The following is a 15,513-nucleotide window of genomic DNA, read 5'->3' on the forward strand; positions in this document are numbered from 1 at the left end:
CCAGCACTGACCCTGAAAAGTACTTACGACCGTACTTACCACTAACTCAATTTTCTCCCATAGAAAACTATTGACTGTTTGTGAAATTTCTTCTGCCGATTTTTGCAAGCTACAAATATTCGTTAAAAGCTGTACTAACTGGAAACACAATTACTTAGCTGTTTTGGATAGATGCCCCAGTACTGAGCCTAGGAGCCCAGCACTGGATTACAAAAGTAACGAGAACATACTTCACCCGTAACTTTAACTTTCTTCCATAGGAAACCATTGACTTCTGTGAAATTTTTTTAGTGTCGATTTTGCAAACTTATAAATATTAACTTAAAAATCGCCTGTATAACTTAAACACAGTTTCTCAACTGCTTACAGGTGGTACACTAGTGCTGGATCCAGGATCCAACACTGACCTAGAAAAAGTAACCATAACCCAACTTAACTACTAAATGAATTTCCTTCAATAGGATAACATTGGTAATTTGATTAGCAAAAGTTTCCAAGTGTCAACTTTTATAATAGCAAAATATTGCTTAAAAATCACAACAGTAACTAAAACGTATTTACTCACTTGTTTCCAAGAACTGTCCCAGGACTGAATCTAGGATCCAGTCCTGGAGTTAGAAAAGTAATTAATTGCATACAAGTTAAAATTCCCATTGAGCTCAATGCATTATTGTGTTTGAAATTGTGTTGCCTATTGCAACAAACTATTGCATTCCAAGTCAATTGCCTCTTGCAAAGTATTTAACTAAAGGATCTCATTTTGAGAAAGCATATTTTGATACCTATTGTTGGTTCTAAAAATAAAACCATATATTTATATACAAACCATTGGCCTAGAGTTCAGTTCTTGTGTGTGAAACCATTTGCTGACTGTACAACAAATGCTTTACACTGTCCTCGGATACTGCCTTACTGCTTGACCAAGCTACCACGAGAGTAAGGTTATATCTAACTTTAACCTCTGCCAAACCTCTGGGGACTCTGTACACACTATACCTATTTGGGAACAGTATATAGAGCCACTTTCCTACAAGATGTACTTTGGTACCCACCAGATTGGATACTGAGGTGCCCTGATCAGTCCCTAGTATATGGTACCCATGTACCCAGGGCATAGGTACCCCAGAGGCCTCCATGGGCTGAAGCATGCATTATGCCACCCATGAGAGGCCATGCAAAATGGAACTACAGGTCTGCTACAGCAGCCTGAGAGAGATGGTGCTTGCCCCACTTTAAATATAGGTTCACTACACTTTAATAAAAAAAAAAAAACAACCCTATAGCAGGCCTCAATCCTGAAGGCAGGGTGCTGGGTTTTTAGTGAGAGGGTGCCCCTGCACGAGTATAGCCTCTCTGCAGCTTTAGGAGACCATTCTCCTGGGTTGTTGACTCAGCCGGACATCTAGGTAGAGGTGCATTATAACCTCTGTAAATGCCATCTCGAAACGGCTGCATAGAAACATATTGTGTTTGGTATCAAACACCTTGGAATCATACCTACACACCAGAACCCGGTGTGTGTTTGGGGGGGCTCACTGGTCTAACCAGTGCCAGCCTCCTCAACCTGGCCAGCACAAAATGGATGCTGCCGACCAGACATTTCTGCCCTCTTGCTGCTGAGCCCATCTCAAGCAGAGGAAGGTGGCACAATAGGCATCCTGTCACAGGAAGGTGTCAACCACCTTACAGACAGGATTTAGTGTATTGGGGCTGGGTGGGTGCACTCAGAGTGCCTGAAAGTCTGCACTGGGGCCACATTTGGTGTCCTTGTGCATAGTCCAGCTCAAACCAGTTCTGGGAGCCATTGGCTCCTGCTCTGGCATGAAACTGGACAAAACCTGGGTGAACCACCCCTCTGTCCTGACCCTCCACTAGGAGGGTCCCCCGAATCTGTCCAACCTTCTCCCGTGGGTACAAAAGGGCTTACCTGGCTGTAAGGCTTTAGATTTTACGTGGACAAGATTCTACAAGAAGAAATCACTGACCTTCGACCGTCTGGACACTCTGGACTTTGACTGGGCCCGACTTAAGTTTGCTTCTCCGTCCAAAGCTTTGTGCCCTTGCTCCACGCAGGACCTGTGGTGCACCAAGGACAACCGAAGAATCTCCCTTGGAGTGAAGGAGTCACTCCCCTGCAACTGCAGTCACCTTAACACAACTAACTAGTCTGCTGCTCCTGAGGACCCTGAAGATTTCAGCAACACAGGAGATGGGGTTTCAAAGGTCCCCGAGGTCGATCTGCCCCCTCAGCAAGTTTGAGGCCAGTATCCCTCGTGGGGACTGCATAACCTGAACCCCTCTGCACCTCATATTTGCAGTTTCATATGTATGTTGGAGATTCCAGAGCTTGTGCATCGGACTCTGTAGTCCTGACGTGGAGCAGTATTTGCACCAAAGAACTCCAGCCTCCTTGCACAGAGTGCTCTGTGGGCTGGTTGTTTGCAATCTTGCTAAAGGTCCCCTCACGACTCCAGGTCTTTCGGCCTGTGGGTCACCTTGATTTCTGTTGATCCAGACATGCCCCAAACTCCATTGCTTGACAAGTCTCTTGGACCTTGCTGGTCCACACCGTAACCTGCTTGACCTTTCTGATTGGGTTGCTTTTGTTGACCAGGCTTGTTGGTGCTCCAGCCAGACACGAACCCCTCTACATTCTTCTTGTGACAGCTCACCTCTGGCTCCAGGTCGTCCTCGATGTCGCCTGGTCCTCTTGGCTGCAGAGTTAAGCATCCCTTCTGCGCACCTGAAGCACCAGACATCAGTGGGCATTCGGCTACCGAGCCCCTGGTCACTCTGAAGTGACCAAGACTATCCCCTCTGCTTTCAGGTTCCTTCCTTCCTGAATCCAGGCTTGAATTCCTCCAGACCCTCTTTACCTTCACGACAGCAGTACTTCACAGCACTCCACTGAGAACGAGGGTTTACGACACCGCTCCAGACCTATGCAGACCTCTGGGATCGGTAACTCTGGTAACCACGGGTGGAGCAGCTCTCCAACCTCTCAAGTCCTCCTAGAAGGGTCCTTAAACTTTAACTGCAACCATGACTTTCCCATAGAATGGTATGAAGCCCGCGGTAGCGTTCCCACACAGCACCCGTCCTCCGTGGGGTCCCCGTCTACTCACCTTGGGGTCCCAGCGATTCTACGTGCTCAAGACTGTCTTGATCCAAGGCGTAATTGGAATACTACTATTTTAGTATATTGTTTGGTCTCCCCCTGGAGCCCACTGTATTGTGCTACTTACAACTGTTGTATTGATCTCGTATTGTGTTCTATCCTCGTGTAAAGGATACAAGAGTGTTATATTGATAAATATATATTTTAATACAACTATGGTTCTCCTTTCATTTAGTCAATATACATGATATTCTGGTAAAACAAGCTGCTTTACATTCCTTCAAGACTAAGCCTGGAGGCTGCTCTCCACATCTACCACTAGGATAGCTTTCTAAAGGTTATCTTTGACCTCGTACATCGGAAGGGTCGTTTGGACTGGTGCAAGGTGCCCACTTTAATTAGTGGACAGCATATACCAGGCCAACTACTCACAATGACAAGCTGATAAATGGCCCCCAAAGTACAGGATTCAGATGGTGAGACCTTATACTTTAAGGTAGAGAGCAAGCGTACAACTTATTGTATACTTTAGTATACTTCAGTGGGCTTAAAGCGAACACCCTGCTATTCATTTGTTGGTTTAAGTTTCTTTTAAAACCCCTAACAGGGTCTTTAAAAAAAATCCTTGTGTCAGAGCATGCCCTTTAGCTTAAGGAGATAATGTAGCCATATAAGTGGTGGAAACGTTCAATTAGAAAATACTTTATCCTCTTTATGGAGCTTAAAGTCATGGAATGTTGCCTCTCTGCCTAAGAGCTCCTGAAAGGATCCTGAATCACTAGGACGGGATCCAGATCTGGGTCAGGTTCCCTGGATGTTCAAGGTTATAATTGTCCCAGAGGTCAATCTATGGTGGTGTTTCAAAGGTGTCCCCTGCCATACCAATTGGGTCATAATGAGAAGATCTTGAAGGTGAAATTCCCAAGGAGTTTTCTGGAGAAGGTGAGGCTGGTGGGGATGGCGAAGGTGATGGCACAGGGCTGGTGGCTTTGTAGCTTTCTTCTAGGGTTTTGTTGCCACTGGTGGATCTATTCTTTTTGGAGTGAGAGCGGAGGCTGTGGCAAGGATCCAGCCAGTGCGAGGTTGGAGGTGAACTGCCTTTTGTTTGGCATCGAATTCTTGTTCCTAGAGTCTATAGAGTATGGGCATTGAAGGTTTCGGGTCCAGCTCAGTTTGGTACCAAAGAGACACTTGACACAGTGGCAGGCAACTAGGACGTTCGGTTCAGCACTGAGGAGGTGGCAGGCATGGAAGGACTACACGCTTTGGTTGGTGTTTCGGCACAGAGCCGGAGCACAGACGTCTAAACCAGTTGCTCTGCGCAAGATCATGGCCAGAAGGCAACATTGGACAAAGGGCCTCTGTCTGTTCCAGATGGGCGGAGTCCTCTGTCTGTTCCAGATGGGCGGAGTGTTTTTTTTTTTTGGATGATCGTTGTGGTGTTTAGTGACAGGGTTCTGTACTCCTGGTTTGCCAAGCTGGAATTTCTAGGTCGACCTAGAGGTCAGAGTAACTGCCCACAATGGAGAACACCTTCCCACAGCCCAAGATGCAAAGTCTCCTTGATGTTCCTACAGAATTGAGCAGAAACGCCTATGGGCCTCAAAGGGTTTTCTTAGCTAGGAAGGACCGGCAGGCCTTGCAGTCCGCTTCAGTGTTCTGGTGACAGCGATGGAGCTGAAGACAGGCCCGAAAGGTGAGGCATGTTAGGGGCAGCAGTCAAAACAAATCGACTCTGCAAGGTCTCAAAAAATCCTAAAAATATTACTGGACCTGCAGGTCAGATTTAAATAATCTACTAGACAGAATTATAATGTTCTGACCCATAAACTAGTTTCAAATGATGTGATCCTGGGCAAGATTTTTAATTCAGCAAGATGTCATTTTCTTTATCACATATGAGAGCACCTATGCGTGTTCAGCAGGTTAGCTGTACAGAAAAAGTGTTTGATTTAATAGACTAAACTTGTGCTCCATAGAGAATACAAGTCTAACTACATAGGATACGTGACCGCTGACTCGCCTCAGTTTATCCCCATTGTCAGTGCAGAAGCATGAATGTTCTCAAATCAGGTTTTAAAACTCACTTTTAATAAATACATCACTAAAGTAGCAGTAAATGGTCATATGCAATCAGCAGATTTTATATGGAAATTGCCACAGAATTTCTCAGACAATGTTTTAAAACTATATAGGGTACGTCTAGAAGGAATATGCTACTTACCAGTATGCATCTGTTCTTGGCATGTAGAGCTGCAGATCTATATACTGTGCATAGATCGCCATCTGGTGTTGGGCCCGGATGTTTGCAGTTTGTTTTTCTTCTTGGACAATGTTTGGAAGTCACGAGTTCGGCGACTCCTCCTTCGGTCCGTACTGCGCATGGGCTTCAGCTCCATCCTCAGATTGTTTTTCGCCAGCAGGGAAAAGATTGAGCGTAGTGATAATAGTAAAGAAACCCATGTGTGTTGTTGTATCTAAATAAGATAGACTGGAACGGATACAGGTAGCCGAGGAGGCGGTGGGCGTGTATAGATCTGCAGCTCTACATGCCAAGAACAGATGCATACTGGTAAGTAGCATATTCCGTTCGAGGCATATGAGCTGCAGATTATACACTGTGCATAGATTATATAGCAGTACCCAACCCTAGCGGCGACCACCGGTATCCGTTGCAGTGGTTTGAAACAGTGTCTTCAGTACAGCCTGGCCCACACTAGCTTGTTGTTTGGCATGCACATCTACACAGTAATGTTTTGTGAAGGTGTGCGGTGTTGACCATGTGGCTGCTTTGCAGATGTCATCTAAGGTTATGTTCCCTAGAAACGCCATAGAAGCCCCTATTTTTCCTTGTAGAGTGGGCTTTAGGTGGAACAGATAATGTTCTTTTTTGCTTTATGATAGCAAATTTGTATGCACTTTACAATGCACCTAGCTATCCCTGATTTTGAGATGGGGTTGCCTTTATGTGGTGGAGAGAACGAGACAAACAGCTGTTTGGTCTTTCTAAAAGATTGTGTTCTTTGTATATAGTAAAGCAAAGCCCTTTTAACATCAAGTGTATGTAGAGCCCTTTCCGCAACAGATTGAGGTTGCGAGAAAAAAACTGGTAATTCCACCGATTGATTGAGATGGAAGGGGGAAATGACCTAGGGCAGAAATTTTGGATTTGTGCGAAGTATCACCCTAATGTGATGCATCTGTAGATAAGGTTCTTGTGTAGTGAACGCTTGTATTTCACTAACCCTTCTAAGGGAAGTGATAGCTACGAGGAAAGCTGTTTTCCAAGTAAGGAACTGTAGCTCACATTTATGCATTGGTTCAAAAGGCGGACCCATCAGCCTTGTAAGAACTACGTTTAGATTCCACACGGGTGAAGGTGGTACTCTGGGTGGAATTACTCTTTTAAGGCCTTCCATGAAAGCTTTAATAGCAGGCACTCTGAAAAGTGATAAATGCTGTCTGTTTTGCAGGTACGCAGCAATCGCTGCTAGGTGTAAACGGATGGATGAGTATGCCAGGTTACACCTTTGTAGATGGAGTAGGTAGCATATGATGTGCTGTATGGATACATCTAAAGGGTCGATTGTATTGTTACGGCAGTAAACAACAAATCTTCCACTTTCCGGCATAGCATGCTCGAGTGGTAGGACGTCTGGCTTCCCTGATAATGTTCATGCAATCAGGGGGAAGGTTAAGGTATCCAAATTCTAAGATTTCAGGAGCCAGGTCGCCAGGTTGAGCTGAGCTGGGTCCGGGTGCCTGATTTCTCCATGGTTCTGGGTTAAGAGGCATGGGGACAGGTGTAGTTTTTGGTGTGGTACCACTGAGAGCTGTAGTAGTGTGGTGTACCACGACTGCCTGGCCCACGTTGGAGCTACCAGAATGAGTGTGAGGGAGTGCTGTTGTAGCTTCCTTACCACTAATGGAATTAGCGGGAGAGGTGGAAAAGCGTATGCAAATTTGCCTGACCAGTTGATCCATATCGCATTGCCTTTGGACAATGGGTGTGGGTATCTGGCGGCGAAGCTTGGGCATTTTTTGTTTTCGTGGGTGGCGAAGTGGTCTGAGGATGCCCCCACTTGTGAAAGAATGGGTGAAGAACTTGTGGATGCAGTTCCCATTCGTGCATTTGCTGCGCTTGTCTGCTGAGCAGACCATGGTGTTTTGTATCCCTGGGACGTGTTGTGCCAGGAGAGAGACTTTGTGGGATTGCCCATCTCCATATGCTCTGAGCTAACCGAGAGAGCTGTGGAGAGTGTGTGTCTGTCCCCCCCCCCCCCCCTGTTTTTGAATGTAGTACATTGCAGTCATTGTCTGTGCGAATGAGGACTGCTTTGGCTGAGATTTGTTTCTGAAATGATTTCAGGGCTAGAAAGATAGCCAATAACTCCAGATGGTTTAGGTGGAGTAACTTTTGTTGTAGCGTCCATATACCTTGCACTGTGAGGTGTAATAGATGCGCTCCCCAGCCGGAGAGCGATGCGTCCGTTGTTAGAATTACCTGAGGAACCGGGTCCAGGAACGGTCGCCCTTTGGAAAGGTTTGTGGTGTTCCACCACTGCAGAGAGCGATGGGTGCGACCGTCCACCAACACCAGATCCGTCAGTTGCCCCTGGGCCTGGTTCCACTGGCGTGCTATGCACTCTTGGAGTGGACGCATGTGGAGTCTTGCATGAGGCACTATGAAGATGCAAGATGCCATCATCCCTATTAGCTTCATAAACACTCTTGCTGGGAGAGTGCGCTGAAGAATGAATCTTTGGCGCAAGACTTGTATGCTTGCGATTCTGGCTGAATTGGGATAGGCTATAGCTTTTGAGGTGTCTATAGTGGCACCGAGGTATTGCTTTGTGTGAGACGGTATCAGCTGGGACTTTCGGTGGTTCACGGTGAAACCTAGCTGGTGGAGTAGTTGGATGGTAGTGTTTGTATGTTGCACACATTGGTCGTAGGACGTGGCTTTTATTAGCCAGTCGTCCAAGTAAGGGAAGACATGAATGTGTTGTCTTCGGAGGTGTGCCGCCACTACTGCTAGGCATTTGGTAAACACTCATGGTGCGGTTGTGACCCCGAAGGGGAGAATCTTGAACTGATAATGTTGGCCGTCCACTACAAATCTGAGGTACTTTCAGTGGGAAGGGTGTATTGGAATATGAAAGTATGCGTCTTTCAGGTCCAGTGTAGTGAGAAAGTCGTTCTGGCAGAGGAGTGGGAGAACTTGGAGAGTTACCATGTGAAAATGGTCTGAATGTATGTATGCATTTAGAGGCCGGAGGTCTAGAATGGGCCGTAGAGTCTCGTCTCTTTTTGGTATCAGAAAGTACAGAGAGTAGACCCCTAAATTTTGTTGATTGATGGGGACCTGCTCTATAGCTTGCTTTTGCAGGAGGGAGATTAACTCTTGTTTCAGCAGTGTGGTATGTTCTTGTGACATTGTACGGTGCCTGGGTGGAATATTTTTTGGGGGGGGGGGGGATGTTAGTTCGAGACAGTACCCGGACCACATAATTTGGGTCACCCATTTGTCTGATGTTATTATGGGGGGGGGGGGAAAGGGGGAGGGGGTTTGGGTGTGGGCGGTGTGGCAGAAGGGGCGGTATTGGTTTTGCCCCTGCCTTTATTATGGTTTCCTCTATATCCACCTCTTTTATAGCCCTTTGTGAAGGTAGTCTGAGGAGGGGACTTGTAGGACGTAGAGGCGTTATCGGTAGGGTAACCCCTGCCAGTGCCTTGAAAGGAGGAGCGGCGAAAAGAGCGTCTAGGAGTGTGGGACTGTAATGCTCCCATAGACTTCGCCGTATCCTTGTCTTTTTCCATTTTTTCCAGGGCTTAGTCTACTTTTGGGCCAAATAAGTGTTGTTGGTCAAAAGGGTGGTTCAGTATAGATGCTTGGACCTCCGGCTTAAAGCCTGAGATTCTGAGCCAGGCGTGGCGGCGAAGCAGAACACTGGTGTTTATAGCCCTGGAAGCTGTGTCTGCTGCGTCAAGTGCATATTTATTAGAGCATATTTAATAGAGGTGTTGGTAATTATCTTTCCCTCTTGGATGAGTTCATGAGCCCCATTTTTATATTTTTCTGGGAGATGGTGCATGATAGTCTCCAGCTCATCATAGTGCGCTCTGTCGTACCGTGCCAGCAGCGAGAGTGTTGGCGATACGCCACATATTGGCAACTTGCGAGGCAGTGCGTTTGCCTGACGCATCTAGGAGCTTGGACTCCTTATCGGGTGGTGGAGCCTCACTCGATGGCTGAGAATTGGACCGCTTCCTAGCTGTGGATACCACTAATGAGTCTAAGGGCGCAGGTCCTTTAATATAGGCAGGATCTGTGGGGGCTGCCTTATATGTTCTCTATTCTGGGGTTTAAGACCCTAGCCCTGACTGGGTCTTTGAAAACCTCTGCCGCATGTTTACTCACCCCTTTAAGCATGGGTAGTATGGCAGTAGATTTATCTGCGATGTCAAAAGTGTCAAGTAGGAAGTCTTCCTCAACTGGATCACTGTGTAACTCCACCCCATGATAATGTGCCGCCCGTTGTACCAAGTGGTGGAACCCCAGGGAGTCCTCTGGTGGAGATGGCCTGGATGGATAAAGATCCTGAGGCACATCTGGGATGTCTGGATTATGATAATCCTCCCATGGGTCTGGGGTTCCCGGAGGGGTGTGGTCCTGTGGGGCATCTGTTGGATCATAGTATGGATCCCCTTGGTCGTCAGGGTCTGGAGACGGGGATGGGGAGCGATGAGGCAAGGGTGGAAGCAGGTGGAGGCGGAGATGGTGGAGGGGGTGGGGAGGGTACTCTGAAAGGGGATGTGGCAGAGTCCTTCCGTTTTGGCGGTGGAGGAGGAGCTGGCTTGTCTAAATGTCTTTTCTTTGAAGACAAAGTCAAATGTCCAGTCTTTGGATCCTTTGCTAAAGTTTTTTGTCGAGGATCTGGCGTGAATAGCTCCTCCGGCACAGATTGATTTGTCGGCGCCTATGTTTTCGGGGCCGACAGCTTCTTCGGTATCTGTGCCATGCTTTTTCGGGGCCTCTGATTTTTTGTTCGGTGCAGAGGCAGGCTTCGGCACGGGAGTGTCGGTGCCGAGGGATTTATGTTTTGTCGGCACAGAGAGGCCAAGTTCGACACCGATGGCTTCGGAACGGAGCTTGGTGTGGTTTTCTTCGGTGCCAAAGGGTGTTTTTCGGCGCCGCTAGTAGGCTGGCTCGAGCCCGAGCCGCCGGGAGACTTATGCCGCCTCTTCACCGGGCCCGAAGGTGGGGTGATGGAAGAGGTTTGTTTGGTTTTGCCTAGGCCCGGGGGCAAAGGTGTAACTGGAGTCTTTCGGTATGGGCGCGGGAGTGGGAGGGGGTAAAGTACTCACGACCCTCTGCGCCGGTGTGATCTCCTCCGCGTCAGAGTCGTCGGCCTCGGAAGCGCTGACGAGGTTGTCTTCCTATTCGGTGTGCTGCTGTCCCGAAGCCCCGATGTCTTCTCCGAAGATGTCAGATGGAGCCGAGGTCGATGAGTGCGCCATGGTGTGTCGAGCTCGTCGATCCCGAATAGTCTTTTTCAATCGAAAAGACTTGCAGGCGGGGCAGTCTCGGGCCTCGTGTTTGGGAGAGAGGCACCTGATGTAGATCGGTGTGGGGAAATTTAGACCAACATTTAGGGCACTTCTTAAAGGGAGTCCTTTCCATCGGCCGAGACCGGAGTCGAGGTAGGCCCGAAGGCCACTGCCTGGAATCGAGGAAGTGCCGAAGAGAGAGATAAAGATTATTTCGTCTGAAGAATCTCGATGGACGAGGATTTTTCGTCGAAGGTCGAACTGGAAAGGTTCGAAGCCGGAGCACGAATTATCACATCCGAGCCCGATGGCGGAAAAAAAACAATCTGAGGATGGAGCCGAGGCCCATGCGCAGTATGGACCGAAGGAGGAGTCACCGAACTCGTGACTTCCAAACATTGTCCAAGAAGAAAAACAAACTGCAAACATTCGGGCCCAACACCAGATGGCGATCTATGCACAGTGTATAATCTGCAGCTCATATGCCTCGAACACAGAATTTCTGCAAGACTGCCATTTGCACATTACCAAATATTCCGAATTGTTTGACTTGTAAATTTTTGTTTTCACCACCCTTCTGAATTACAAATAAAGTTGATAGATCCTGATATTTTGAAAAACGTGTACTATTGACAAGCTGTTTAAACGTTAGAAAAAAAATGGCATTTTACAACCTTTTGTTTCACAACTATTGTCAGATAACTTACTTGATAAAAGCATTAACTATACTAAGAGAAACTATTTTCCAGGAACAGATAAACAATTAGTAAAAAGACAAACTGACATTTGACCTGTGGCGTTGAAGACGCAGCAAATGTATTCAGACAAAAACAAAATTTAATGGCGTCTTCATTGCCCATTCACTTTCTGAATAAAAAGACCTGTTCCTTTTAGGTCAAGTTAACTCGTAAGCAGACTAGTAAATGCTAAAAAATAGTTTAACCTGATAAAAAACTTGCCATTGCGACTGGATTTTGCGAGTCTGGGATGCAATTACCGCTAAAGCCTTGCATGTCATGAACGTGTTGAAATGCATATATGGGACATATTCAGACAAAATAGGACTGTATACAAGCCAACACCACAAGAGAAATCAGTTGGCCACTCAATGCTGTGACTGACAAGCAAGACGACACGACTGGATAAAATTGCACAAAATACAAAAGCATACTGAAATCAGCACATGGGTCAGATTTGCTTAGGCCAGTCAAAACGTGACAAACTAAACCGTTAACAAGAGCCGTTAAGAAAAAAAACGGGGAAAAAAAAAAAACTTACACTGGCTATATCATTTTCTGTAGCTCGGAAAGGTAATCCCCTCATATGCACAAAGTGCCCACTATGAAATCCAGAACTTGCATCTCCAGCGCCACCAAATCCAGGTCCTGTCATACCTAATAAAAAAAAAAAAATTCCAGTGGCAGCTATTATAAGACTTTCGATCAAATTAGCAAAACATACAGGTCACTTTATCGAGCTTCTGCATCATAGGTACTTCACTGAAGTCTTAAAGCTAAAATATTGCTGCATGCAAGTTAAGTCAATATTTGATACAGCACAAGGACATGGAATATTTACTACTTACAAGATGAAGAAAGCTGCTGTGTGAACAAAGCCTAAAGGAAAGTGTTTTATCTCCTACACTCACTTCTGCTATGGACTAGGCCAGATTGACATGCAGAACTAGTCAGCTTGGAAGAGAAGTTATTGTGAAAATCCTGCAACACCCTTTTCTTGGATAGTGCAACCACAACCATGCATTTGGAGAAGGTGTGAGTGTAGGAAGCTGGCTCTATATAGCACGCTGAAATAAAGTACAATGTGTAGAGTCCAGGCAAACCTTTCTGGTTAACAGAGGCTTTTGATACTAATAATTCTACAACGCTTGTGGGAAGCATTTTAGACTTATCGGAGGATATTGTTAAGCATTTACTGTACAGACTCCGTAAGAGAGACACGATAAAGAAATCTGACAATTCATCAAAATTATCAGAATCTGGTAAGTATCTTAAGTTATCACTTTAAAATATACAAATACACTTTCATTTGTAGCTTTGAAGCTAAAACATTAACAGGTCTTGAGGGTCTCTGGCACTCCGGGACACGGTGCATTGGTCGGCGGGGGGCTGCATGCGCTCATGGGCAGAGGCACTTTGGCAGGGTCGCACTGCAGGAGGCTGTATGCGGGGGCTGGGGGACCAGCTGAAGGAGTGGGGGGAGTCAGCTCTAGAGGGTTTCTGGGCACTGCTGGATCACTGGGACTCAGGCTGTGTTGACCTTGTGGATCCAGACGTCCCTAGACAGTAGGTCTATTGTGTAGATTAGACCACCAACAAGCCTCTGTTGTTGCATCTCATTGTACCCATAGTATTGGTGCGGGCGGATCTGACCTCCTGGAGCACGAAAACCTAATTTCGCACAGCTCCTTCAGTGGGCCCAATTGCCAGCAACACGGCAGACCTGGCAGTTATCTTTCGGTGCCTCCTGATGCATGGAAGCAGCTCTGCTCCACAGGATATGTCGCTTGCAAGATTAAGTTGTGGGCTGCTCCTCCACGGCTCTGGGAAGTGACACTGCTTTCTGGACAAGACTGGTCTGGTAATTGTAGAGGTCCAACAGCAAGACCACATTTTGTGCCATGTGGCAGTGAACTTCACACACTGTGGGCTCTTTTTCCTTCATCAAGAAGACAAATTTCCTGGTGTCAGGGAGCCACCTAAATACTCAACTTAAAGGCATTAAGGGGTGTAGAGTGTAGTAGCCTATGGGCTACTTATCCCTAGGGTCACTACAGCCCTAGATGACACTAGCTGTGGGGAAGAGGGGCATCCTCCAGGTCTGGATGGGAAGCCAGGGTCGCGTATCAAGGAAGCAGACACTGATGCCTTCAGCTTTGACACGCTCCTTTACCATCCATCATGCTGAAGGAGGTGTAAGCACCTCCTGCCAGAGCAGGGATGGTTTCTGACTTCAGAGAGCAGGGCTCATCCCTCCTACGGGGTCAAAAGCACATATGTGGTGCATGCTGGGCTGTACCAGTCAGCCAGCTCACTAGAGGACTAGTAGGGTTCAGAGGGTACCTCTAAGGTACCCTCTTTGTGCATGTATTAACAAATACATCACTAGAAACTGTTTATTCATACGTTGTGTTTGATGCCAAACACCATAAGTGTCAACAAAGCCATTATGTAGCTTGTTTTAACCAGTGCCCAATACATAGCTTAAGATGGCTTCCATGTCCATTTGTGACGTCTAGTTCTATTACTAGGTATTACAGGGGCATATCTGCTCACGCAGATAGGTCCTCGCCATAACATTGCACCCTGCCTTAGGGTGCAACTGTATGCTGTAGGGGTGACTTGCATATATTAAATGCAGTGACTGGCTTGGCACACAGGAGTGTGCCATGTCAGGTATTCAGTCATTGGTTGCAACATATCACAGTCTGCAATGGTAGTCTGTGTACCATGTGTTAAGGTCCCTTAGGGTGGCATAAGATATGCAGTAGCCCTTAGGACCTTTAGTACTCATGCTCTAGGTATAATTAATAGGGACTTACAGGGGTGTTTAAATCCTGTGCCAAACTGTGAAACAGACAGACATACCTTGTTTTAAAGGAAAGAGTGCTGGCACGGAGGTCTGATTAGCAGGCCTCCGGCACTGTCAAGAGTAGAAAATTAGCATCTAGTAGCTAAAAAGGAGGGGGGGGGGGGAAGAAGATAGTGTTGGGGGCCCTGCAACCCAACCCCCCACCCACCCACGAGACTCGGCCACAACCTGGGAGTCTTCCCAGTCTCAGGCAAGGAGAGGAAGGAAACAAGCTGCATTGCTGCAGAGCTTACTCGGCCTCACATCCTGTTTTTCTGACCTTCTCTGGGTAACGGACCCATCTCTGATGGCACCCTATGCGGCAACGCACCTGGATGCCCCAGAGCCTAACAAGGAGTGTTGCTGCCTTGGCCCCTGCCAGATGAACAGCGCTCCGAGTCGTTCGTTGGCAACTGACTGTATGCAGTATGTTTTATCCCATAAGATAACATTTCTTCTAAACTACAAATAAAAGTGTATTTCGATATAAATGCAAGGAACAGAGGTGGAGACAAAAAAAGAATCGCACTTAATAATGTAGGGTGAAATATGAATGTTATCAACGGCTCAACAAACCTTGAAGTACAACCCCTCTACTCCAAAATGGAAGAGACTATCAAAATAATTGAGCAAGCAAATCAAACTTTATTCGGTTGTAAATGAACAGCCATAAAAGCGCAAAGTATTATAGTTTACAAGAAAAGAGAAAACTGAATACCCAACACATATTAAAAGTAACGAACTACAAACAAATTTGTTATAGTACAAAACATTTCTAGCAATCTTTCCCCCTTTTTTAAAATACATATAACTCATCAACAAGATCTCAGCATAAAAAAATATAAGAGTACTGGTGCAAGCGTATTTGCATAGCAAACAAATTAAACTCGATAGCAATTTTCCAGGAGCATTTATGATCAAATACAATGCACAAGTATGGATACGTGGAGGTGCCCTCTACTTTTTGGTGATCAACGAAAGAGGTCTTTTTGTTCTTATTCCTTGACCGGACCGACATTACAAAAGTTTAATGTTAATCTTCAGGTCAAGGTTGGCCATAAAGGTGTGATATTTCGTGAGAGCACGCTGTAATTCAATTGGAGTGCGTGCTAGAATTACGGCGTCATCCGCATAAAGTAGACCCGGTATAGGGCGGTTATTTATAGTGGGGAGGTCCTGTGCCCCTATTAGCATGGCTTTTTACAAGCCATTGGTGTATAGATTAAATAAAAATGGGCCCAGGACGCAACCCTGCC

The 15,513-nt window shown here is 46.5% G+C and overlaps 1 protein-coding gene across 3 annotated transcripts in view; it reads right to left on the reverse strand.

Annotated features, from left to right (window-relative positions):
- Window positions 1-15,513, reverse strand: part of HNRNPH3 (heterogeneous nuclear ribonucleoprotein H3) — a 138,414-nt gene that overhangs the window by 111,316 nt on the left and 11,585 nt on the right. For all 3 annotated transcript variants that reach the window (XM_085603557.1, XM_085603555.1, XM_085603556.1), the window contains one exon: window positions 11,948-12,063. In XM_085603557.1, the coding sequence (XP_085459683.1) occupies window positions 11,948-12,063 (116 nt within the window). The remainder of the gene's footprint in view (window positions 1-11,947; window positions 12,064-15,513) is intronic.

The sequence above is a fragment of the Triturus cristatus genome, chromosome 1_2, assembly GCF_964204655.1.
Source record: "Triturus cristatus chromosome 1_2, aTriCri1.1, whole genome shotgun sequence".
NCBI classification, from domain to species: Eukaryota; Metazoa; Chordata; class Amphibia; order Caudata; family Salamandridae; genus Triturus; species Triturus cristatus.